Consider the following 25,577-nt stretch of genomic DNA (forward strand, 5'->3'; position numbering starts at 1 on the left):
TCGTACCTTCCCTTGAGCTACCAGCTCCCTCTGTGCTGCTGAAGCAGCTTTGACCAGAGCGCTGGTGGCAGCTGCGATAGACTTGGCAGCCTCCAGAATCTGCTCCTCAAAGTTCAGGCTCTCATCGGCCTCCTGTTGACAAGAGAGGGAAACCAACAGACAATCAACTGTAGACAAGACAATGACGCAGACAAAAAGACACCGTCCTTATTTACTAACTGGGGACAAGCTGGTGATCACAAGCACTCTGAGCAGGACAATAATTGAAAGGTCAACAGGTTAAGGTCTGTGGGACATCCATCATTCATGGTGTGAAGAGCTAACGCAGAAGACGTGTAACACACACCCACACACAGCGCATGTGGCCCTGTACCGAGGTTAACAAGCCCGGTGTGAATGCTTGTGCTCTCTAAAAAGCCCTCTCACCTTGGGTTTGGTCCTTGGCCTCAGCTGCTCCAGTTTCTTGGCAGCGGCTTCAATTGCCGCCGCCGCTCCCAACAGCTCATTCTCTGCGATGACAGTGGGATCCTCAGGGTCAACCCACTCTGTGCCTGCACCAAACACAAATAGCATTGGCTTATTTTCACCCTAAAAACACTGACATTGTATTCCACAGGAGCAACCCACCCTCAGAAGAAAGCAGAGGCTGCATCTTTAAAATATCCTTCCCAGAGACAGTTGTACATTTCTTTTAACGTTAAAAGATATATTTGTTGAACCTCTTGTGTCTCTGTTAAGATTCTCATTTAACTTAAATTTGGACACCACTTCCCTGTGGCAGGACATTAGTACGACATCCTTTTAAGTCCTTTAAAGTTATGTGATGAAGCTGCTGTTGTTGCAATACATATCGAAGATACTCGATCATTTTGAGGCCAGAGTCACACCTTAAACTACTGAGTCATGTTCCTCATATCGTTCATGAACAGTGTGAATTTTCATGCTGCCATCAGAAATGCAATCGGCATGATATACCTGCTCCTCAATGCCTCCCTGCACACCAACCGGGAAAGGCCAAGGGACGCTGTTGTGTTTTTAAAAAAAATTTCTCCTGCCCTTTTTTGCACCATTCAGCCTGCACTGCTGAGGATGAGGATGACGGCCACCTCCTGTGTTGTGCAGGATGGACGAACCTTCCCGGTCGTCCTGAGCATGTGCAGCTTCGGAACGGTGTTTTTAGACTTTCCTCTTTACCCTGCACACTCGGGTATGAACAAGGAGATCTGCCACCTATCTAAGTTCTGCAACGACTGTCGTTTATGGAACCAGTCTTTCAATGTTTGTGGCATCAGGCTGTCAATGTTTTATGAGTCTTTTGTGATTTGTACAAAATTGTACAACTCTTAGGCTGAAAAAGCCTCAGAGTTGGACAACACCAAAAGACTCAGCGAACTTAGTGAGTCAACCAGCTCAGTCCTGGAGCTGGACAGTCAGCCTGCAGTGTCAAAGAGGACATGGACAACATCTCCCAACCTATGCAGAGTGTTTTGATTAACCAGAGGAGAGAACATTCAGCCAGAGACGAAGAATGACTCAATGCTCCACTCAACATCACAGGAAGTCCTTCCTTCCGTTGTCCAGTCAGTTATACAATTCCTCCTCATATTATATCAACCTAATATAGTAATACTGCATCATTGTTTGTTTAAACAGAAGATATAAAAGTTAGAAAGGTGCCATTTCATTGCATCAGAATTTATATTTTTTGTTGGTTTATTTTTCTTCTGGTGATTAATTAGGCTGTAAAAACGGAGATGTCGTTGCCCTCTGCCAACAAAGGATGATAACAAATCTCAACAGAATGTTTGCGCTATTAATGACTTGCAGAAGGATGAATCTGGAAGAACTGGAGAGGGTGTTTGAAGGAATTCACAGTAGATAGGTGAATTTGATGCTGGATTTGGATTAGATCAAAATCCTGTCCTGAGTCCCAATCCTGCACATCAGTCATCGAGCTTTCATCTCTCAGAGCCACTGGGGTGTCTTATTCACGCCACCTCTAGAATGGAAGCACCTTAAGCAGGATTCAGTAACAGCAAATGTCCTCTCGAACTGGAGCAGAGGAATATGAATCGGCAACATAGAGCTCCGAGGATGACGTTCCCTCCTTGACAGATGATGCATTCATGAAATTGTCTTGAGTTTAATGTAATTTGTACTGAGGAGGGTGATCCCAGAAGAGAGCTGTGTGAAACTGTAGAACTCTAAAGAGGGTATTTAACTAATCCTCCTCCAAATTACTGCCAGGGCTCATTTGCATGGAGAGCTCTATATAAAACCTGGAGCATGTCTGATAGGCGTTCCTATCTGCCTCAGTAGATATTTCTATTTGGGGCATCAAGTCAAAATCTGAAGTTTTATTCTTAGTGACTTGTAAATTTGTAATATTCCTCTATAAATGTTTCATTGTTTTTGTTTGTCAGTAGGATTATAGAAAAACAACAAGCATCATCTTGTTTCATGAAACTTGGTGGAAGGGTGCCGCATGGATCAAGACAGAACCCAGAACATGTTTTGAGCAGATCTGAATCATAAGCAGAGCCAATAATTTTTTTGTCAGGGACATGTGATAGAGATAGAACATGTGATAGAGATAGGACATGTGACAGAGATAGGACATGTTATAGAGATAGGACATGTGATAGAGATAGGACATGTTATAGAGATAGGACATGTGATAGAGATAGAACATGTGATAGAGATAGGACATGTGACAGAGATAGGACATGTGATAGAGATAGGACATGTGACAGAGATAGGACATGTTATAGAGATAGGACATGTGATAGAGATAGAACATGTGATAGAGATAGGACATGTGACAGAGATAGGACATGTGATAGAGATAGGACATGTGACAGAGATAGGACATGTGATAGATATAGAACATGTGATAGAGATAGGACATGTGACAGAGATAGGACATGTTATAGAGATAGGACATGTGATAGAGATAGGACATGTGATAGAGATAGAACATGTGATAGAGATAGGACATGTGACAGAGATAGGACATGTGATAGAGATAGGACATGTGACAGAGATAGGACATGTGATAGAGATAGGACATGTGACAGAGATAGGACATGTTATAGAGATAGGACATGTGATAGAGATAGAACATGTGATAGAGATAGGACATGTGACAGAGATAGGACATGTGATAGAGATAGGACATGTGACAGAGATAGGACATGTGATAGAGATAGAACATGTGATAGAGATAGGACATGTGACAGAGATAGGACATGTTATAGAGATAGGACATGTGATAGAGATAGGACATGTGATAGAGATAGGACATGTGACAGAGATAGGACATGTTATAGAGATAGGACATGTGATAGAGATAGAACATGTGATAGAGATAGGACATGTGACAGAGATAGGACATGTGATAGAGATAGGACATGTGATAGAGATAGGACATGTGATAGAGATAGGACATGTGATAGAGATAGAACATGTGATAGAGATAGAACATGTGATAGATATAGAACATGTGACAGGGATAGGACATGTGATAGAGATAGAACATGTGACAGGGATAGAACATGTGATAGAGATATGACATGTGATGGAGATAGGACATGTGATGGAGATAGGACATGTGATGGAGATAGGACATGTGATGGAGATAGGACATGTGGCGTACCAGATGCGTATTGTGTAGCTTCCTATTGCCATTGCATTGTAATGTGATGCTGTTTACAGATTCATCTCAGTGCATACACAATATTGTATTACACCAACACTAATGCTGTGTTCCAGATGTTGTACTTGTGTTCCAGATGTTCTACTGGTGTTCCAGATGTTGTACTTGTGTTCCACATGTTCTGCTTGTGTTCCAGAGTTTCTACTTGTGTTCCAGATGTTGTACTTGTGTTCCAGATGTTGTATTTGTGTTCCAGAGTTTCTACTTGTGTTCCAGATGCTGTACTTGTGTTCCAGATGTTGTACTTGTGTTCCAGAGTTTCTACTTGTGTTCCAGATTGTGTACTAGTGTTCCAGGTGTTCTACTTGTGTTGCAGAGTTTCTACTTGTGTTCCAGATGTTGTACTTGTGTTCCAGATGTTGTATTTGTGTTCCAGAGTTTCTACTTGTGTTCCAGAGTTTCTACTTGTGTTCCAGATTGTGTACTAGTGTTCTAGATGTTCTACTTGTGTTCCAGAGTTTCTACTTGTGTTCCAGATGTTGTACTTGTGTTCCAGATGTTGTACTTGTGTTCCAGATGTTGTACTTGTGTTCCAGATGGTGTACTAGTGTTCCAGAGTTTCTACTTGTGTTCCAGATGTTCTACTTGTGTTCCAGATGTTCTGCTTGTGTTCCAGTTTCTACTTGTGTTCCAGATGTTCTACTTGTGTTCCATATGTTCTACTTGTGTTCCAGAGTTTCTACTTGTGTTCCAGATGTTGTACTAGTGTTCCAGATGGTGTACTAGTGTTCCAGATGTTCTACTTGTGTTCCAGATGTTCTACACTTTGTTCCAGATGGTGTACTAGTGTTCCAGATGTTCTACTTGTGTTCCAGATGTTCTACACTTTGTTCCAGATGTTGTACTAGTGTTCCAGATGTTCTACTTGTGTTCCAGAGTTTCTACTTGTGTTCCAGATGTAATCTAGATGTGATCGAAGTAAGTGTGTGAGGAAGCTGCAGCTGTTCCTGAACACAACATGTTTCTTTTCCACTGCTGCTGCTGGACAGAAGAATCAGTGTGTTTACTGAGTGTTAAACAGGACACAAAAACACACTGATTTCTGGGTAAAATAATTAAAGATATTTTGGAGGGTGATGTGGTCACATGATGAGGTCATTTCCTGTCAGTGCAGATCACTAACCTCCTGCTCTACAGAGTCCTGAAATGGAGGAGCACTATGTGTTAGTGTAGTGAGGGAAGTTTGTCATTTAGAACACAGCATAAATCTCTGTCCAGTGGAAAACGTTGAATTTTAACATCAACTAACGAAGCTGTTTTGCTAAATTTCTATTTCTACAGGTAAAGTGTCATTTGAGGTCCGCCAGCTGTCAGCTAGCTTCCTCCTCTCTCTGCCTGTGCTTCTACTTCTCTCTCCAGCTAAGTGTAGCTAATCAGGCTTCAGTATCCAGGTTGCAGAAATCCTCTGGGTACTGCGGGTCTGTACTTACTCAATAAAGCAAGTAGTCATTATGGACAACTCTGGGAAAGTGGTTTCTCTATCTCTACATCATTCTAATAGTTTTGGAAATTTGTCCAGACATGTTTGTTGCAGATTTGAATATTATATAAGAATGGACTATTGGCCTCAGTGGAGGTCTTTGCTCTCTACTTCTAATTATATTAGAATGTAATATTTGATATCATAAATAAGGAGAAATTAACATGAACGAACTTCTTACTATCAAGATCAAAGCTCGAGGCTTACAGCTGTTGGGTGATCCTTACAAGTCAGACCAATAAGCACACTGTCGCCATTAGATTGCAAATTGAGAAAAAGCAGACACACCCTGAGAACTGTAGAATTGTCTTGCTATCTGTTGTTAGAGGTCAAAGATCAAGATACCTTTCATGGCCTCGGCAGCCTGGATGAGCTCAGTGACGGAGCCCGCCACCCGTTTGGAGTAGTTGGACAACTGTTGCTTCAGATCATGAGAAGGCTTCTGGATGATCTGTGGATTTAGGAAAAAAAACGTAAGAACCTTTTTTTTTTTTTTTAATCTTTGTTGAATTCATCCTTAGTACTGGTAACATGTTTACTTGAATTGATCAAATCCCAGCCTGTGCAAAGTTGATGTGAAGAAAATAAAGATGGCTAACATTATTCACTAGGTAGGTAGGTATTTACTTTATTAATCCCCGAGGGGAAATTTTTTCACTATTGTGTTACATACCCTTTGATTCAAATGCTTTGAGAGGATGGGAATAATATCTACATGTTATTATCTGTCTGCATCATAAAAACAAAAAAAAGGGTGAAGTCAAAGGGAGACTGGATCAAATCCGCCCTCAAAAGCATCAACAATAGGGGCTACTTCTACTATATGAAGGATGCACACAAAAACTAATCCAGCAATACTTTATTTTCCAAACATAAACAACACAGAGAACAGTGATACTTCAGCCCAGAGGACACACCTTGTTTTAGTAATCTAAGGGTGACAAAGTGAATGACAGAATGGTTGAAGGCAGAAATCAAAAATGAAAATTTAGGCTAGAAGCCAATTTTACCGTTTGCAAAGCAATTTGGAACATGCAAGCCTAAAGTCCCTCTAAAACAACAGACAAAAAGTGTCACATTTACAGTTGTGTGATCACATGTCTTATCATTATTTATATTGTAGGTATCATTTCATTTCACTGTGTTAGGATTGTCTTTATTTATCATTTATTGTGCAGTTTTGATATGACTGCTACAAACTAAATCAGTGATGATGAAGATGTCAGAACGAATGACAATTATCAAGTCCATGTGATAAATGAATGACGCTGGCAACACAAAAAAACAACTTCCTGCTGAACAGGTTATGTGTACTGACATCATCAAGACTCTATATGTGATGAAAATAATGAGTGTGCATACTTCTGCCCTGATATGTACACAGTTTCAGTGGCACACATACACATATATTTGCATCAGGCCTTTGGATTTCTCCGACACTTCAAAATAGAAGCAGAGGTTGTTTTTTTTAAAAGACATAATAAAAAACCTATATGTTCTTAAAATCAGGCACCCTCTGTTCACTTGTGATTTAAGTGTCTTCTCTGTTATGCCTGTTTATTTTTAACATGACAGCTTTTGTTATTATATACAACCCCATTTCCGAAAAAGTTGGGACGCTGTGTAAAATGTAAATAAAAAGAGAATGCAATGATTTGCAAATCTCATAAACCCTTATTTATTTGCAAATAGACTGAAGACAACATATCAAGTGCTGAAACGGAGAAATTGTATTGTTTTATGTAAAATATATGCTTTTTGAATTTGAATCCAGCAAACACGTTCATCATCATCATCATCTACAATACTTAAACTCATTAAAAGGTTCAGATAATCTGCAGAAATCTCTGTAGAATTTAAAAGTCTTTAGTCTATTTTCAATTAAATATGGGTTTATGAGAATTGCAAATCATTGCATTTTTAAATCATGTTTTCATTGTATATTCAGGAAATGCACAATGGCAGAGTCTGTATCTGTAGGATAGAATTACTGCCTCAAACACAAACGTTCATTACGTAGAATGAAGGATTTCTGAGGCAGCAATGTGGCCACAGCATCGTACTTCAGTATAAAGTATGAAAGTGTAATTCTCAGATTTTATTCACCTGTGAACACGGATGTGATTTGGTCAACAGATAATGTCCTTTCAAACATCATTTAGGCAACGAGATAGTGATATTCTATTTAAAGTGTTGGGCCTCTCATAACTGACTGACAATAATGGCGTACTAGTTTGATTTGTCAGTGTACAGATATGGTTGTGTTTCAGTTGGGTGTCCTCAGACTGTTCTGAGCAGACTGGCAGTATTCAGGTTGGAGAGCGACAGGTGCAGGGCATTAACAAGGCTCAGCCAAAAACCCATCTCAAGTTCATTCAGATGTGACGTAATAGGAAGATAGAGATGACGATGTAACAGCACAGGAATGCGTGCAGCTGGCCAAACTAATGCAAAACGCAAACACATCCACACATCCTGCACAACCTGAAGATCAGAGAAAACATGCTCTCAGATGAATCAACATCAGATAGCGGTAGACGGGACCTACGCAATGTTTTGTGTCACAAAAACAAATCCATGCATCAATACCAGAAAAAGGTCCCACATGTAAAATGTTGAGGTTAAATGTTCCGTGTTCATCTAATGACAAAGACATCGACGACCAACAAACCACGTTACAGAACAAACACCATCAGCAGCTCAGCGGTGCTACTGTGTTTTCTATCGATACTCTCCTCGTCTGAGAAGTCACCGAAACAATACAAGAAGAGCAGCTGAGACAAGACGCACATATGTAAAGTGATCTTCCCTGGAATGGTCAGAGCAGACAGACATGCAGCTCACAGTGTGGCTGCACAGTTCTGATGATATATGACCACTATCTGACTGACTCAATGTGTTTAGAAACCAGATTCCATCTGACGACCTGTGCAATGACGGAATAAAAAAAAACATGTTATCAAAACACCCCCTTCTGTCCATCAGCAAAGCTGATCTGAAATCTGCTGAAGACTTTAGTCAAGACATTAGTTTGATCCGAGCACCAGCGTAGTGAATGGGTGGTTATTAGCATCTCTGAGAAGCCTCTAAACAAGGCATCCTCATCCTGTTCCAGTGAAAGTCTTTACCAACCGATAGGGACAGCTGCTGGACGGGGCAGGGCATTGGTAGCAGTGTGTGTATGTGTCAAAGTGTGTTGCTGGGGAAAACAACACGCTAATAGAGATGATGATTTAGAAAAATTCTGTCTGGAATGTATCATACCTACCGTACAGATGTTGATCTTGTCAGTGCTTTTAAAGGGGTATGTTATGGGCTATTTTAACAGCACAATTGCAGTGACCTGCAGAAAGGTCATGTGTGCAAGGTCAATGACTATTCATTACATGTGCTTTAAACAGATGGGTGAGTCAGAGATGACTAAAAAAGAACACTGCTCAAAGTGGATGAGGTGAAAGCCCAATGGTTCCTCCCAGTCAGCAATAATGCTGTCTGAACATGTAGAGCAACAAACAAATGTGACAGAGGTGAAATCAAGGAGATTTCAGTTGAGTTACAGTTTATGCTCTTTGTTCTGCAGCAAGCACTTTCTGACTTTAAAATAAATTATTGTAAAAGAGATCATGTGTTACGCAATAGTTTTCACAATTTTTGCTCCAAATTGTACGTGCTGCGATCCGATCATAGCGCCACCCTGAAGCAGATCTTTTGTACTCTCCAACCAATCAGGAGGGAGCCCTGTGGTACTGCCCAGCGGCTCTCGAGCACCAAAAACCCTGTTGCTCGTCTCCCTTTTTTACTCATCCGCCGGAGTCCAGCCCTCCACAGAACAAGATGCCTGCTATGTCTACTAGGAGAGGACCCGGCTATTCTCGTGGCCCGCGAGGGTCCAGGTTACCGCAACCGGTACCTACAGGATTTTGCAGTTTTTTTGTGATTGTTTCGATCAAAGATGTTTGATTTTGCGGCCGATTTTCTCATTAAATTGCGATGTAATTTGCGCAGTTTTAAGTGAGGTTTTTTTTGTAAAATTGCAGGAATTAGACAAAATTGCAAGTTGAGAAAGTTAAATGAGATTTTTTGAATCACTACCTGAAAAAGGAATAAATTTGTAATCACTTCCTGTGATAATAATCATGCTGCACATCACAGAAATATTTTAGTTCTGATTTAAAAAAAAAGAAACTGCGTATGTTTCCAGAACAGAGCGTCTGTGACTGGAATATAGAAACAAGGACTACATCAGCTGTCAAAATAAGAGCTTTAGATGCTGTTTAATTCATGTTCATTCAACACATAGACCTGCTGGATGAAACAAACAAAGAGACGTCTCTGACAAATGGACGTGTGGAGAAAACTCATTTAACATCCAGTAATATGGAATCACTTCCTTTGATCACAAACATTTCATTAGAAAATGTTATTGTGAAGGCCACATTTCAGCAAACCCCGCCCCTTCCTGTTCCCTCCGGTGAACAGAGTTGTTTGTTTTTTTAAAGACTTACTTTATGCTGTAATTCTTTTAGCACAGCTTCTGCTGACGACATTTTTTGGCGGAAAAATCGTGGGAATAAAAGAAAAATATTGCTGGAGGGACTTGTTAATGCTCACTTCACTAGAAGACCGCTACTACACCAGCACCTCTCGCTCAGTAGTCTAGCAGTCTGGCTAGCAACATGACAACATGGCAACATGGCAACATGACAACATGACAACATGACAACATGACAACATGGCAACATGACAACATGGCAACATGGCAACATGACAACATGACAACATGGCAACATGACAACATGGCAACATGACAACATGGCAACATGACAACATGGCAACATGGCAACATGACAACATGGCAACATGGCAACATGACAACATGGCAACATGACAACATGACAACATGGCAACATGACAACATGGCAACATGGCAACATGGCAACATGACAACATGACAACATGGCAACATGGCAACATGACAACATGGCAACATGGCAACATGACAACATGGCAACATGACAACATGACAACATGACAACATGGCAACATGACAACATGGCAACATGACAACATGGCAACATGGCAACATGGCAACATGACAACATGGCAACATGACAACATGACAACATGACAACATGACAACATGGCAACATGGCGTTCTTCGCTGGCTCCCTCGACAAGCTGGCCTTCGCTGTCAACGGCAGCCGCTCTGTGTGCACATCGCAGGTTCTAGACAGGAACCTCTTGCTCGGCCTGCCATCCCTGAAGGAAACCGAGCAACAGAGCGCTAGCCGCCGCCCAAAAGTCTCCTCTTCGTTGAAAGAGAGGCTCCGTTGGCACTTTCAATAAAGGGCATTATGCCAAAGTGTACATCCTCTAAGAGAGCTTCATTCCTGCATCAACACTAACACAGGTGAGCACAAGTGTCAGCTGTAGGGGGGGGGGGGCTGCTAGGGGACAAGGATGATGCTTTCTTCCTCCAGCTTAGGAAAGGATCTTTAACACTTAGCCATTGTGCTCGCAGTGCTAACGGAGCGGTTCGCCACACTGCTTAGACCTCGCATCTGAATTATCATTGCTAATAAAGGTAAGCTACAGCTCAACATCCAGTTACTGATATGTTTATCTTACATTGGGAGAGCGCCATGCTGCGGCTAGCTCTAGCAGGACTTCCTGGATGTCCGAGGGGGAAAACGAAGCCTCTCCCCAGAAACAGCTGCACCTGTATGGAGTGATTGTGAGCCGGCCTACTTGTAAGAAGAACAACGCTCCGGGCCCGTCCGGTTCTCCAGCCACGCTGGCTCCTGTACATGCTCCCTCCGCTGAGGCTGATGCTGCCGCTGCTCCACACAGTGCAAACGCAGTGCCTCTTGCTAATTGTGGCACCGGAGACCCCAAGTGCCAGATTGATATGCACACCTGGTGCAGTTGTCTGATTCAGGCCCATCTGGGAGTACGTTCATCCCTAATAACCAAAAAGTAGTTACTGGACGTAACTCCAGTTCTATGAGTACGTGTGCAGCCTGTTGCTGAAGGCCCAGCTGGCTCCTGTCCTGGTCTCGGTTGGGCTGCTGAGTTCAAAAGGGGAAAGAGACAAGCAGTGGGGTTTGCGGGGCTTTACAGCAGCTGGGTGGTGGTTTACCTCCTGAAAGACCTGTCAGGGTGCTGAGGTGGAGCCTCGATGGGATTTACCAACAGCAAAGCCCGTTAGAGGGCTGCGCATGTACTGGTTCCCTTTCAGTTGATTCACTCGGTACAACACGTGAGACCGGAGTGAAGACACTTATATTCATGCCTTTACGGCAGTCATCCTTCAGTTCTTACGCTCTTCACCTCGCTAAGAACACCCCTACCGAGTCAGGCTCACTAGCTACTGCTAGTTAGCTCTGTTGTTTGCTGGGCTACTGCCGGTCCGAGGTGAGCTTAACAGCATTGTTTGTGTTAGCCATCGGAGCGCTAATTTTGAATTTGTTTCGTGACTCGGGATGTGCATTAAACCTAAGCCGGCGAGAAAGAAGTCTTCTGTCCGCCCCTGTCTTCAGGGGTAAAGACCACCAAGGCCCACCAGGGACCACCAAGGACCACCAGGGACCACAACGATCTACCAAAGACCACCAAGGACCGCCAAGGACCGCCAAGGACCACCAAGGACCACCAGGGACCACCAGGAACTACCAAAGACCACCAAGAAGTCCCATCTGCCTGGGGATTGTCCACGCTCAGAGAGCGTCGACTGAGTCAGTGGATTGTGAACTTTGGGCTCCGGTTCTGGGTGAGTTCTGGGTAAGGACCCCTGCCCTCTGAGGCAGCGGATCCAGCTTCATCTGAGTCCAACGTTGAGGAGCTTTTAACCAAAGCTCCTGCTGGTAACTGGGCTGACCGCATGGAGTATGTGGAAAGTTTAGCCGAGTTGGAGCCAGAGTCCGCCGAGAGCGTCAGCAAGTCACAGCTTCAGCGAGCTGCTAGTCATGATGATGTCGTGCAGCACCTCGGTCTGGAGTTACGCAGCTCTTTGGAGGACAATGTCGGGGCAGTATGCCGCCGCTACCGTGCCGGTTAGCCAGGATGACACACCCTTTCTTCTTGCTGTACTAATGAGCAGCCTAGAAACCGGAGGTGGAGTGGCCCTCTACTCCGCCGGCTCTGAAATGTCACCGTTCGCTGGGTTTTTCCTGCCTGGAGTTGACCTAAACATGGAATAAACCGCTGTCTACCCGCATCACAGTCACGATGGACAGTATTTGGATTTGGATGGAGCTGAAAAGGTGCATTTAGTTAATCCTCCACCTCAGTCAGGTCACGTGGGGGCGTGATATCCCATAAAATATGTGTTGTACCTATGCCTCTCCCTCAGGGAACAGAAGCTATAGTCATAACATTTCTATGTCCAGTAAATACTATTTTTTCCCTTTTTTTTTTTTTTTTTTTAAAGTTGTTTTTGCAGGTTATCTTTTGTATCACATAAAATTTCAATTAAACAAGAGTTTTGGAAAATATGACTGCCAGCTGATCTGGTCTGGGAAAAGTGTTTGTCAAGAACAGCTTTTTTTGCAATTGCAATGTTAAGTATTTAAAAAAGGCATCAGAGACAACAGGCTCAACAGAATCATTGAACAACAATATAACAAAAACAAATGTTTGGTAGAACAAAACAGATCCAGAGTTGTATATTAGTGGGGGAAATACATGTGAACAAGGCCACAGGAATGTGTGGCTATTTGTGACAGGTCATCATTGTAAATGAGAATTGGTTCTCAATTGATTTTACCTGGTTAAATAAAGGTCATATATATATATATATATATATATATATATATATATATATTTGTGAGGGATGCAGAATAAAAGGAGGGGAAAGGGAAGGTGGACAGAATAGGATGTGAGCAAAGAAAAAAACATAGATAAGTATATTTTTGATTTTTTTTGTTGATTTTTTTCACTTTATTAATCCCCGAGGGGAAATGTCTTCACTACAGCAGGGGGGCTCTCAGGGGGGAGCTGCTGCAGCAGGCTGCCACTAGCACGGCGCCAGGTAACCTGACCTGAGGTGCATGTTTTTGGATGATGGGAGGAAGCCGGAGAACCCGGAGAGAACCCACGCAAGCACAGGGAGAACATGCAAACTCCACACAGAAAGGCCCAGGACCGGATTCGAACCCAGAACCTTTTTTGCTGTGAGGTGACAGTGCTAACCACTGCACCACCGTGCCTCCCCTATATGCAATATACTTATATACTTATATACTGTGTGTGTATATATATATTCTATAAACACACAATGATAATTATTATTATCAATCTGAAATTGCTGAAATTCACCACCATCCTGCTGTATTAATAGTTTTTTCTTTGGATTAATGTCATCTTGGTTTAAGTAGTGAGGTATTTATGGGTGTCCTTGGACAACGGCCTGACTCTTCCATGTATGTTAAATTGTACCTCTGTAATTTAGTAGTTGCTTGACACTTGCATCCAAAACATCACTTGCCATTCACATTTCGACCTTTCGAGTGTTGTTTCTTTATTTGAATTTACTGCTCATTCAGGCTGAATTTCTGAAAGAGGCGCTTGATATTTGTTTATTTAACTTTTCGCGGCTGCAGCTACAAGGTGGTTGTATTATAGACGCTGTCATGCAAAAGCTCCAGGACTTGGACAGAAGCAAAAATTCAGATGTTTGAACTGTGGAAAATAATGCGGTCTTACCACCAGGACATGCTCCAGCAGTCCCAAGTATCCAGTAGCACATTCGTTGCCATAGCGCAGAGCTCTCATCTGGACCTCCTTGTTGACCTCAGGGTGGTAGGCAGCTTCCTGAAAGTCAAATGGTGAGAAATCAACATCTGAAACAAACACTGACAGTGTAGAGAGAAAGCCAGTTTTCATGTTCAAATGCAATTGCTAATAATGTCAAAAAGAGGAAATAATTTGGTCATCCACAAGAAATGTAAAATTTGTGAATGGTATGTTTGAGTTGGACAAGTACAAAGATTTACAAGCTGGGAAGAGACGTCCAACCTGACTGATCAAATGATTCCAAGGTAACTCCAACTCATCCAAATCCGCTTAGAAATGCATATGTAATCATTATCATGATGTTACTGTGTGTTACACATGTTACTATGAACATTTTTATATTTTACTAGGAAAAAGTTATTGTTTTAAATAAAAGTAAATGCTATTTTTTTAAACAAAAGTAAATGGGATTTTATTGTTTGATGCTGTATTTTCCTCAATAATATGTTTTGTAAGCATTCAAGTTCTCAGGCTGTGACACATCTGGGTAAAAATTTCCTTTATGTATGTATTTCTGGATGGATGGATGGATGATGGATGGATGGATGATGGCTGATGGATGGATGGATGGATGATGGCTGATGGATGGATGGATGATGGATGATGGCTGGTGGATGGATGGCTGATGGATGGATGGATGATGGCTGATGGATGGATGGATGGATGATGGATGGATGGATGGATGGATGGATGGATGGATGGATGATGGATGGATGGATGGCTGGATGGATGGATGATGGATGGATGGATGAGTGATGGATGTATGGATGGATGATGGATGGATGGATGGATGATGGCTGATTGATGGATGGATGGATGGATGGATGGATGGATGGATGGATGATGGCTGATGGATGGATGGATGATGGATGATGGCTGATGGATGGATGGATGGCTGATGGATGGATGGCTGGATGATGGATGGATGGATGGATGAATGATGGATGTATGGATGGATGGATGATGGATGGATAGATGTATGGATGATGGATGGATGGATGGATGGATGAATGATGGATGGATAGATGTATGGATGATGGATGGATAGATGTATGGATGATGGATGGATGGATGGATGGATGATGGATGGATGGATGGATGGATGGATGATGGATGGATGGACTTTATTGATCCCGACATTTGTTTGTGTGGCAGCTGTGTTGACCAACAGTCAGTCTGTAGTGGACATCATGACTTCCAGGCATCCTGTAAATGTCCCTTGTACCTTGCAGGAGTGCAGCATGTCAGCGATGGCTCTTCTGCTGAGATTGGCCGTGGCGATGATATCTTCCTGACGACAAGAGTTCCCTGCAGCCACCGCCTTGGCTGTCGCCATTGTGATTCCTTTGGTCATGCGAATGAACTCCTCTGGAGTTGTTGTCTTTGGCGGTGGGTCGGAACTGCTGAACACCTGCGTGGTAAAACCAGGGGACAGTTAGAGACTAACAATATTTGTTTCATCCAACAATCAAGTGAATTAAATGCCAAGAGCATCAGCATCATGTTCATGGAATCCTTGGACGGGACATCTCCTACCGGTCCCAATAGTAAAGAAACATCGCTTTAGATGTTTGCAGTCTCGGACCACTCACAGTCAGCTCCTGTTTGATGTGCTCAATAGTGGCCTCTAAAGCTCTGGTCCCCTTCGTGGCTTCATCCTCCACTGCCTTCACAGTCTTCAGGAGGGATGTTACGTTGGTCACCATCACCTACAGCAGCCATCACAGATCATATAACCTCAGATTAGACTGATAAAAACATCTGAAAAACCTATTTACTGACACAATTTACTTTTATAAGATATCACAAAGACATCATTAGATACATCTATTTTGAAAATATAGGGGTGTACCCTACTGACAATAATAGCTGTTTATGTAATAGAACAGCCCGACAGCTTTACTGGGTTTAAAGTACATTCAAATGTGTTTGATCACAGTTCAACAGATGACATATTATTGAGGTAGTGTGGTTGAAACGTCTTTACTTGGTCTTAATGTTAACATGTTTTACAGGTTGTGGAGTTCAACATTGTATTGTATTGTGCAACATACAATATCAGATACTGTGTGACTGAATGTGATCTTTAAAGGGCTAAAAACAGCATCTTAACTGATGGATGCAATATTTGTTGTGATTGGCGAGTTGTGCAGAGACGAGGAAAAAATCTGCAGGGTTTGAACATCCCACTAAAATTATTATTATTTCATTCATACCGTTTCACACTTAAGATGGTGTTGCTGTAGAGACACAAAGGACAGATACCTAAACAACAAAACAGACACATCTTGTGGTTGTGGGTTGGTTGTCTTACCTTAGCAGAATTCTTAAGCTGCAGCATGCTGGGATCATCATGAGGTTTCCCTGCAGCTGCCTTGGTAGAGCTGATGAGATTGCCCAGAGCTTTGGCCACATCCTTCACTGCATTGATCAAGACCACCTGTAGAGATCACACAACAGTACTTGGCTGTTTAATGTGATGCCTTCACAGTCAGTGATTGTAGCTAAACACATAAACGTAGCAGCTCTGTACAACTTTAGGAGCAGACAAATATGCAACATGTTTTGTGAAAAGGCAGTTCTGGGGGTCCATACCTGGGTCTCTGGGTCTTCAGATCCCAGGCTGGCAGCTCCCAGTTTGACTACATCTGCCAGTTTGGTAATGGTGCACACTGAGGATTGGGCAGCCTGGGACAGTTTTTCCTGACTGGCTGCAGCACCAGACACCAGCAGCTTGGTGTCCTCCACCAGAGCCTTGGCTGTCTTCAGGATGTATTCTCTGAAAAAAAGGAAAAGTCATGCAGTCACCAGGTATCCCCTCCCATCACTACCAGCTTCAATAATACGAAACAAAGATGATGCACTTATCGTACTGCAGTTAATCAAGACCTCACAATTAAGTAAAAAAAACAACAACTAAAAGCTTTGAGAAAGAAAATGAAAAAGCAGAATGGATTTCTGGTCTTTTTTTTTTTTTTTTACATAATTGGAAAATGCTGAGACTACTAGAAATTCCACTTTTATACAAAAACGAAATGGTTATTTACAGGTCATGATTCATCACCTTATTGATAACTATAATTAGGTCTGTCAAAGGTCTGTGTAAATCCATCATGCTGCACATTCACCGTTTGACCAAACGGGACAACAGTTGATGCCGGTGTTGATTTTGGTAAAAAAAAAAAAAAAAAAAAAAAAGAAGATTTATGGAGATATAGATGCTAATTGATTCTTCATATTTTGAAAAATATAGAATGATGGACCCAGTTTTGTTACAATTCATTGGATGTGCTGAAAAAAATGTCTTTTCTGTAGTACATATAGGGGATTTTTTTTTTTAATGAGATCTATCATGACCAAATTGTACTCATGGATTGAGTCTTGACCATAGATCATGCATAACAAATTTTTTGAGAATCTCTGTAGCCAATAACGAGATGTACATTTTTCACATTTTTTGCAACCCCTAGAAGTCATTGTCATTTCAATCAATCAATGTTATTTATTGGCGTAATCACAAACACAATCTCAAAGTATCTCCCGAAATTCCCCATGATTGGTGGAATCATTACCAAGTCATAGCCAATTTTCTGGTAAGACCTTGTAAATGTCATTGGTCAATATCTAACAATAGATAACTTGTAATTAGCTTTGTCCAATGAAGATCTACAGAAAGTTTGCAGAATCATTAATGAATTGCTATTCTGGTTGGTTGTCAATGCCAAAATCTGAATAAGATTGTACGGTGTGATGGATGTCAGCTATTAGAAAAACAGAATGAAAGTTGACAGGAAAAAAACATGAAAGAGGGGGTTTGTTTGAGATAGAGTGCCTTTACATGAGCATTAGTATCCTTTTATTGAGTCTTATCTCCTGGTTTTGACATTTAATATACAAAACCCAGTTGTTCGGAAGTAATCTAATCAGATTTTGGATATCAGGACAAATCTCCAAAATTGAATTAAGTTTTCAGTCTTGGTTTTGATCTGCAGTCCGATTTGGAGCAGCTTGAATAGTTTGTATCTGGATGCAGGTGATTCAATTCAATGTAGATTTCAAAACTGATAAATCTTTTTTTTTTTTTAAATCCAGAACATTCTGATCTATATTAGGAAGGAAGGACGGTTAGATGGATATGTAGGTAGTTAGAAGGGTATAGAGCCAGGTAGACATGTATAAAGGTAGGTCGGTTGAACGGTTTAAGGTTAGGATAACTGAACCCTTTAATGACTGCAGGGTTTAAATCTCCTTTTCTTCCTCCTCCGTTTAACCCTTTGGCTATTTTCAGGGTAATTTCACTACTTTCTACTTTACCTCATATCTTGGTCATTGTTGAGGCAAACCCTTCATGCTATAGCTGTTAGTTTTTTTCAGGACAGTCTCGGCTATACAGATCTTTCATCATATAATTTGATAATTCTTTGACATTTTCTATATTAGCCTTTATATCAAGGAAAACATTTTTTTGGTCTAATTAAATTGTGATGTTGTTACATGTATCTCACCCTTGTGTGATGTCCACAGGCATAGAGAAGTGTGCAGTGCAAAATAAATACGAGGATAAAAACACAATAAAATGACAAGACACCAGGAGATGCTATGACCGGCGGCCCGCTAGCACAGCAGAATAACTTTTGAACAACTGGGACCTGAATGTGACATTTCCATGATTATGAAACTCTCTGGGATTCAGATCATCCGTGTGCAGTCGTCTCTCTTACTTTCCTTTAAGAACCTTACAGTTTCTAGAGGTCTGATGGAGGTTTCTGACACATGGAGAAGATTAGTGATACTCCAAAACCCTGGATCATGACCAGGATACCAGTGTGCATGTAGACCAACTCAATAAAGATTTCTTCTCCTCTCATATGTTTTATAGAGAGACCCTGTGGTAATTAGTACCTGTGGTCAGCGAAGGTCTCTGCGTTCTCTCGGTTCAGAGTACCAGCAGTAGCGAACATGATAGTGGTGTCGAGGTCGGCGATGATTCCAGACACAGCGCTGGCTGCTGTGATGCAGGCCTGCGTGCCGCGGTTGCCTGCCTGCAGGGATGCCAACACATGGGAGACCTGGAAGAAGACGAATCTGTTATGAGAGGAGGTTGACGCTCGTGTGAACATTTTAGTAAAAACACAAATCTTCTTAACCCCGAACAAAACCCTGCGAATGTTCCAACTTTACAATTTGGGTGTTTAAGTTAAGCAAAATATCAAATCTCTTGCTCTCACTACTAATTTCATAAAGACATGAATTCCCCCCAAAAAATAGTTGAAAAAAGGTGAAGTGATTGCTTGTGGTCGGACCTTCTCAGAGACTTTGCGGGCACTTTCAATCAGCTCTTTTTTAGTGAAGGAGTCGCTGGGGCTGCACTGCAGAGCTCCTGCCTTCGTCACCAAACCTGTGCAGGTGAAACCCAACTCACCGACCTGCTTCTTAATGTGAGAACCAATCTGGGGAAAAAAAACAAGGCATAAATCTGATTAACAGCATGAAAACTACAGAAAATGAGACATGGTATGGCTTACAAAGTGTCTCTCCAAGGACAACATGCTGAGGTATTGTTGGTTTTATTTACTTCATCACTCTCTGCAGTCATGGCTGCAAATTTGGCCTCGTTGGCAAGATTTCCAAACTCATTGGTCAGCTGGTTGGCCAATCCTCCGAGGTCATCTGGGTTGGTGTTGGACTTAGTAACCTCAAGAGAGAAGAAAAAAAATATACATTTATTGAGTTAGTTCAGTTATAACCAGTGCATCTGTAGGTATTATACTTCCATTATGAAAACAAAAACAGATGCTACAGATGGTGAGTCAGCGACCAATTATTATAGGGGCTCTATCTTACACCTGGTGCAAAGCAGTGCCAAGTGCCATTCAAGTGTCTTTCCTAGTTTAAGACCAATGTAAGTACATTACAGCAATCCATCAACATACGAGCACAGCTGGCTTTGAGGAGGAATGGGAAAGGATACTCGGATTGGTTTATTTCATGTTTTGCCCCGAGCACACCTTTGATCAATGAGGGCACTGAATACCAACACTTTGAATCAAATGATCTCATTAAAAGCCCTCCAGTTTCTCACAGGGTCCAGCCATATACTAGGTTGTGACTCAAAACATTTATTAAATCTTATATTAGAACGCTTTATTTGACACTTTTCAAACCAGTTTGGCCACAAAAGAGTTTTGTGCCCTGCAGCCGGCATTTCGGGAACATCTGTGTGATGATGGATACAGACAACACAGAGGACAAAAACTCCTGCTCTTAACTCTACGCTGCTGTGATTGGCGAAAAAGGTGTACACAGCTCTGATTGGTTGTATCACTGTCAGTCAATTGATCCCTAATCTGACTCCAAACCTTGACCTTAACTTTCCCATAACCAATCCCGGGCAGAGGATCCCCCCGCACATCCAATCTAGAACAAACTGCACAACATGGACGTCTGCCTGTGAAGTGGATGTCTGACATCACAACTAGTTAGGAAGCCAATCCTGTTCCAACAAGCAAATTACATGTTATGTGGTTACCTCAAAGCACACACTGCACAAACACTGAGAATGGACTTCCAGTGATGCAGACATTAAACTTTTCAAATAAAAACTATTTGTATAATCATAGATTCACGACTTTCCATCTTTAGAGGAGGCATCTTTTTAAGAATTTTCTAATCTAGCAACTGAACTTTTTAAGGAAGAACTTTGTCAGACTATAAATACAGCTAAAAACAGGTAATTAGATGATTATCACAATGCCTTACCATCTCTTGCACAGTGACAGCGATGGCTTTGGCCGTCTTAACCATAGTAGTCTGGTAGTCCACGAAGGTGCCTTCAGGTTCAGGTACATGTGTATCTTCCATTGTATTAATTGCATCATTGATGGAGTCCACCATGCCACCCACGGCACCCGCTGCACTGGCGGCCTCAGCCAGTGTGGCACCCAGGTCGTCTACGGCTTCTTTCATCATCTGCACCGACTCCTCCAGGGCCTCCTGCATGTGTGCTGCCTGGAGAGGAAAAACAGCGTAATGTGGAACTATTCAACAAGACTCTTAATAATAATAATCAACCAGGCACCACAATTATCTAAAATCCATCAAATAATATAACACAATAATATAAGATATCAAAATAAATGATTTAACATTAAGGTGAAAGAACAAATGTTACTAACGACATCGAAACCTGCTTTCTGTTCTGATGATGAAATGAAACCACCTTTATCAAACTAAGTTTACAATGACATTGACTTTTCTCTGGTTAACTAGTTTGAGAAAAATAGCCGGAACACCTGATGTCAACGTGAACATGGGATCCTTCTCCCGTTCTTATGACACAGAAACAAGGCCAGTTTTTAATATGCTTTGTTTGTATCATACTTTGTAACGTTTGCTGTGTGGTGGGACCTTAATTACAGGCCCACAGCATCATGTTGGACCAACAGCACTTTAAATTACGTAGTAGGAAACAGATGACAAAAAAAGTCCAGCTATGTTTCCAAAATGTAAGAGTTAAAAAACACTCACTGACAGCTGAAGCTGCTAATGAGGTTAAAACAACACAATACATTATGAGATGGCCGTTTCATCTCCCAGTCTCAGCTGCCGTACCTTCGGGTTCCCTCCGGCCTCCTTGGCAGTGTAGAGCATCTGCAGGGCCGACTCCGTGAGGGTCTTGGTCTGGTCTAAGACAGCCATTTGCTGTTGGCTACTGATGATCTTGGATGCCGTGCCAATGGCCGCCATGATCAAGGGCTCAAAGTAGCTGGCCATCTGAGATACCTATTCAAGTGTATGGGGAAAACAAATTATGCATGATGACAAGTTCAAAACAGAGATTCTGAAATAAAAGTACCATGTCAGACTTGCAGAGCGTTACACTCCTTTCCAGGTGTTTTTACCTTGTGTCCCAACTGGGAAGCCTCGGATCGAGCAGCCACAGCAACAGGATCAATCAAGTTACTGATCTCGTGGACCGAGGCAGCCATCTGCTCATGGAGAGTCTACCACATGCACACGTAAGGTAAGTTTTATAGACCACAAATTCACCTTCATTCTCTACATCTACGAGTCTAAGTGTGAGTCATCATAGATCAGCTGTTTGGGATCCAAACTAAAGCAAAGGTGAAGTGCGTGTGAGGGAGGTGGATTGTTAATATGCAGTCAGCGGTAGCATGTTGTGCTACAGTGACTACAGTGAGTTCATAACAGGACAGGACCAGAAATAAAAAGAGATTCAAAGTCAGATTCTAAATAAATAAACCTTTCAGGAACGTATGGTAGATATGGAGGATGTATGAAAGGCATAAAATACACACATTTTGACTTTTAATTATAAACCAACTCCCGAGAAATAGCACGACTCAACTTTAGGAATTACTTTTATGCAGCCCAGATTAACTTTGGCATGTGTAACCCAAGAATTCATGTCAGGTTGAAAGACATTGAAGAAATCCCCCAATTCATGCAGTCTTGGCTCACGACAATTTAGAAAGATTAATAGATCATATGGCAAATCCATGGATCAAAAACCAAATCAAATCTGAACTATAGTAAGAAAATGATGAATTGCAGGTAAGTAAATGGTGTGTTTATGATCCTGAGTTCAAGTTGAATAAAACAGATCAAATATTTCTGGATCTTAATCTTGAGTCTCAAAAGCAGTAACAGCATTGATCCTTTACAGAAAGGGGATGAGTAGAAATCTTCAAAAACCTGAGGGGAGGATATTATCTTGAAAAATTAGATTTTTTTTTTTTCTTAAGGTTTGCCTTGAGGCATATTGAAAAAAAATATCAAAGTGGGGAAAAGAAGGTCTTTTTACAATATTAAAAAGTATTTGTGTTTATTAAAGTGAACATGAACCAACTTGCGTGTCTGCAGTTCAGGTGGAAATGTTTTGTTTCATTTCCTTTATTAATGAATGTGTTTGTTAAGTTCTGATCCAAATGATGGGAATATTGAATTTACTGAATGAATGACTTTTATTCTAACAGACATCATTGATTTTTTTTTTTTTATTGTATTTCCTCTCCAGTAGCCTCCTAATGAACCCGTCATTGCTCTTCTGTGCACACCTCACCTCTCAAAATGTATAAAAGATTGTAAATTTTGCTCATTTAAAATTTTATTTTTATTGTTACTTTAATTGTAATTTGTTAAAAAAATGATTAGAACTAAATCTTTCAATGCATTTATAGTGAAACTTGTATAGTAATATTACTATCAATATTACAATCGACTGTATGTGCTATGAATCGTACTATACAACTTTTCATTGTCCTGACAGTTTGTTCCAAGTTGTAAATAGTTTAAATGTCCTGCTGCACAAGAACAAATAGAAAACTGTAATGCATAAAGCCAGAGAAGCTAATGGAGAGGTGTGTTTACCTCCATGGAGATGTCCTCTCGGGGTGTGAGCTGCTGGCTTATGGCAGCGAGGGAGGCCTGATCAACTTCACGGATGCAGCCGTTCAAAACCTCGATAGCGTCGTCACATTCTCTCTGGCCGGGAGCTTTGTCTCTACACAGGAAATACAGGGGAGATACAGCGGTTAGCCAAGGCAAGGCCATTTGATTCAGGCAGCACCTTTCGTACACGGCTGTCACTCAAAGTGTTCTTCAAATGAAAGAACAGAAGAAGAATCCAAGGCAACATTTAAAAAAAATAAAGATGTAAGAGAATAAAGATTAAAAACTTGTGGATCCAAAAGATTTGAAAAAAAATTAACAATGAATCTAAATGAATTTGTGCACTAAAAGTGCAGTAGAGCTTGGTTTAAAAATGTCTTTTCTAATGCTTTCTGCCCACTTGTTCTATTAAAGAGCAGCACCAATGTTTCTGTTTAATTTGGGGTTCAGTGTGATGCCCATGGACGGTTGGACATGTGGACAGGAAGCGTTGGATTGGAACCACCACATTTCTTTTTTCTCTTAGCACTGGGGTTACAGCGGTTTTACTGGTATCACGGTATACCGTTGTATTAAAATCGATGGTTACGACACCGTGCTTAGCCAATAGTTGCAGTGCAGAACAGAGCTTACCTCACGTTGGTGATAAGTTTCTTGATGGAGTCGGACACCGTCCGTGAGTGTCCGGCCAGCACCGACCACTTGGGTGGGTCTTTGGGGTTGACGGCCAGAGAGCGTGCGGTTTGGATCAAGCCGGTCGAGCTCTCCAGCATCGTCTTTGCCGCCGCCACGATGGGCTCCATGGCTGCATGGCCCTGAGAAAGGGGAAAATCACAATCAGGATGAAAATGACTTGCTTCAATTGTGGAATACTAAATGATCCTGTTCCAGATGTTAGACATCAATAACCTCACACATAGATGATGAAATCACAGAGGTTTAACCATAAGCTTACTGGTGGCTTTAAGCCGAAAGGCAGGTTCCACAGTAACACCGCTCCTGTCCGGTTTGCTTTTTCATCTTAGAGCAGACAGCTCTCACTTAAATTCGAATGGAACCACTATGTAACTCACAAAAATACAACAAACCATATTCATGTAATCGTCCAATATTAAATGAAGACATACCTCAGGGCTGATCTGAGCAGGAATGCTGGCAAACTCTGGGTTGGAGGCGAAGGCAGTGAGGTTATCCACAGCTTCTATCAGAGGACCGGTGGCAGCTTTACACTTCTCTCTGTTCTCCAGGTTAAAGGCTCCATCTAAAGCCTATGCAGGAGAGATGGCATCATTTACAACCCAATAATGATCTAGAATTTATATCTATATATATAGATATATATTCAATTGTGCAGACAATATTTCTTTTTTGTATATTTCCACTGTACATTACTCTGGTTTTCATTATTCGATATTGTGGCTATATATTGTAGAAAAATCTTTGTATTTCAAAAAGGTTCGCCCCTCTAATGACCAAGATACGAGCTTAAAAGTGAAGGTAGTGAAATTACCCTGAACATGTTTTGTTATATTTGGGCTAAGAAATGCAAACCAGAAATTTTGCTGCCACTCAGCACAGATGATCTACTTTTCATTTAATTGATGATGAATTTCAAAATGACTTGGCACTACAAACCTTGATGGATTTGACCAGGTTGGCAGTGGTGTTGGCCACCTCTTTGGCCGACTGGACAAACTGCCTCTTGGCAACCGGGTTAGGAGTTTTGGAGGAGGCCAGGCGGCAGGCGTTACACAGGGCAGACGTGTGTTTGGCCACAATAGTGGCTGCAGAGAGCACCTGGGCAGAGATAGTAAAGGTGGATTCCACCGCTGACCAAGACTCACGTAAGACTCACTGCCAGGCAAACAATGCCAGTGTTTCCCCAACATGAGATGCTGCTGCACGTTACAATATTTTGTGCTACAGACACTTCATATCCAGGCAAAAATCTCCCACCTGTGAGTAGCCTAAAACATATAAACTTTGCACTGAGCAGATCATGAGAGCACAGCGATTGTAAGAACAAGCAGTTGGTACATGTCAATAATAAAGCAGCGGGGGTGATCACATCTTCATGTGAGTGTCGCACAGCAGCTCTACAGCAAACACACTTCTTTAACAAGGAGACACAACTTCTGTAAAATTAGAAAATACATAGGCCGATTTTTTTTCTGAAAT

General features: G+C 41.6%; 1 protein-coding gene across 1 annotated transcript in view; it reads right to left on the minus strand.

The window, feature by feature from the left end:
* Positions 1–25,577, minus strand: part of tln1 (talin 1) — a 93,403-nt gene that overhangs the window by 8,865 nt on the left and 58,961 nt on the right. The window contains exons 36-53 of the mRNA XM_069168947.1: positions 25,035–25,196; positions 24,527–24,667; positions 24,033–24,214; positions 23,379–23,511; positions 21,890–21,991; positions 21,600–21,770; positions 20,748–20,996; positions 19,564–19,683; positions 19,292–19,438; positions 18,891–19,057; positions 16,584–16,767; positions 16,303–16,428; positions 15,581–15,697; positions 15,214–15,399; positions 13,899–14,006; positions 5,541–5,646; positions 427–551; positions 7–132 (exon numbers count right to left, since the gene is read on the minus strand). Coding sequence (XP_069025048.1) covers positions 7–132; positions 427–551; positions 5,541–5,646; positions 13,899–14,006; positions 15,214–15,399; positions 15,581–15,697; positions 16,303–16,428; positions 16,584–16,767; positions 18,891–19,057; positions 19,292–19,438; positions 19,564–19,683; positions 20,748–20,996; positions 21,600–21,770; positions 21,890–21,991; positions 23,379–23,511; positions 24,033–24,214; positions 24,527–24,667; positions 25,035–25,196 — 2,652 coding nt within the window. The remainder of the gene's footprint in view (positions 1–6; positions 133–426; positions 552–5,540; positions 5,647–13,898; positions 14,007–15,213; positions 15,400–15,580; positions 15,698–16,302; positions 16,429–16,583; positions 16,768–18,890; positions 19,058–19,291; positions 19,439–19,563; positions 19,684–20,747; positions 20,997–21,599; positions 21,771–21,889; positions 21,992–23,378; positions 23,512–24,032; positions 24,215–24,526; positions 24,668–25,034; positions 25,197–25,577) is intronic.

This window comes from Embiotoca jacksoni, unplaced genomic scaffold (genome assembly GCF_022577435.1).
Source record: "Embiotoca jacksoni isolate LCO1_2020_lvr unplaced genomic scaffold, fEmbJac1.0.p SCAF_42, whole genome shotgun sequence".
Classification (NCBI taxonomy): Eukaryota; Metazoa; Chordata; class Actinopteri; family Embiotocidae; genus Embiotoca; species Embiotoca jacksoni.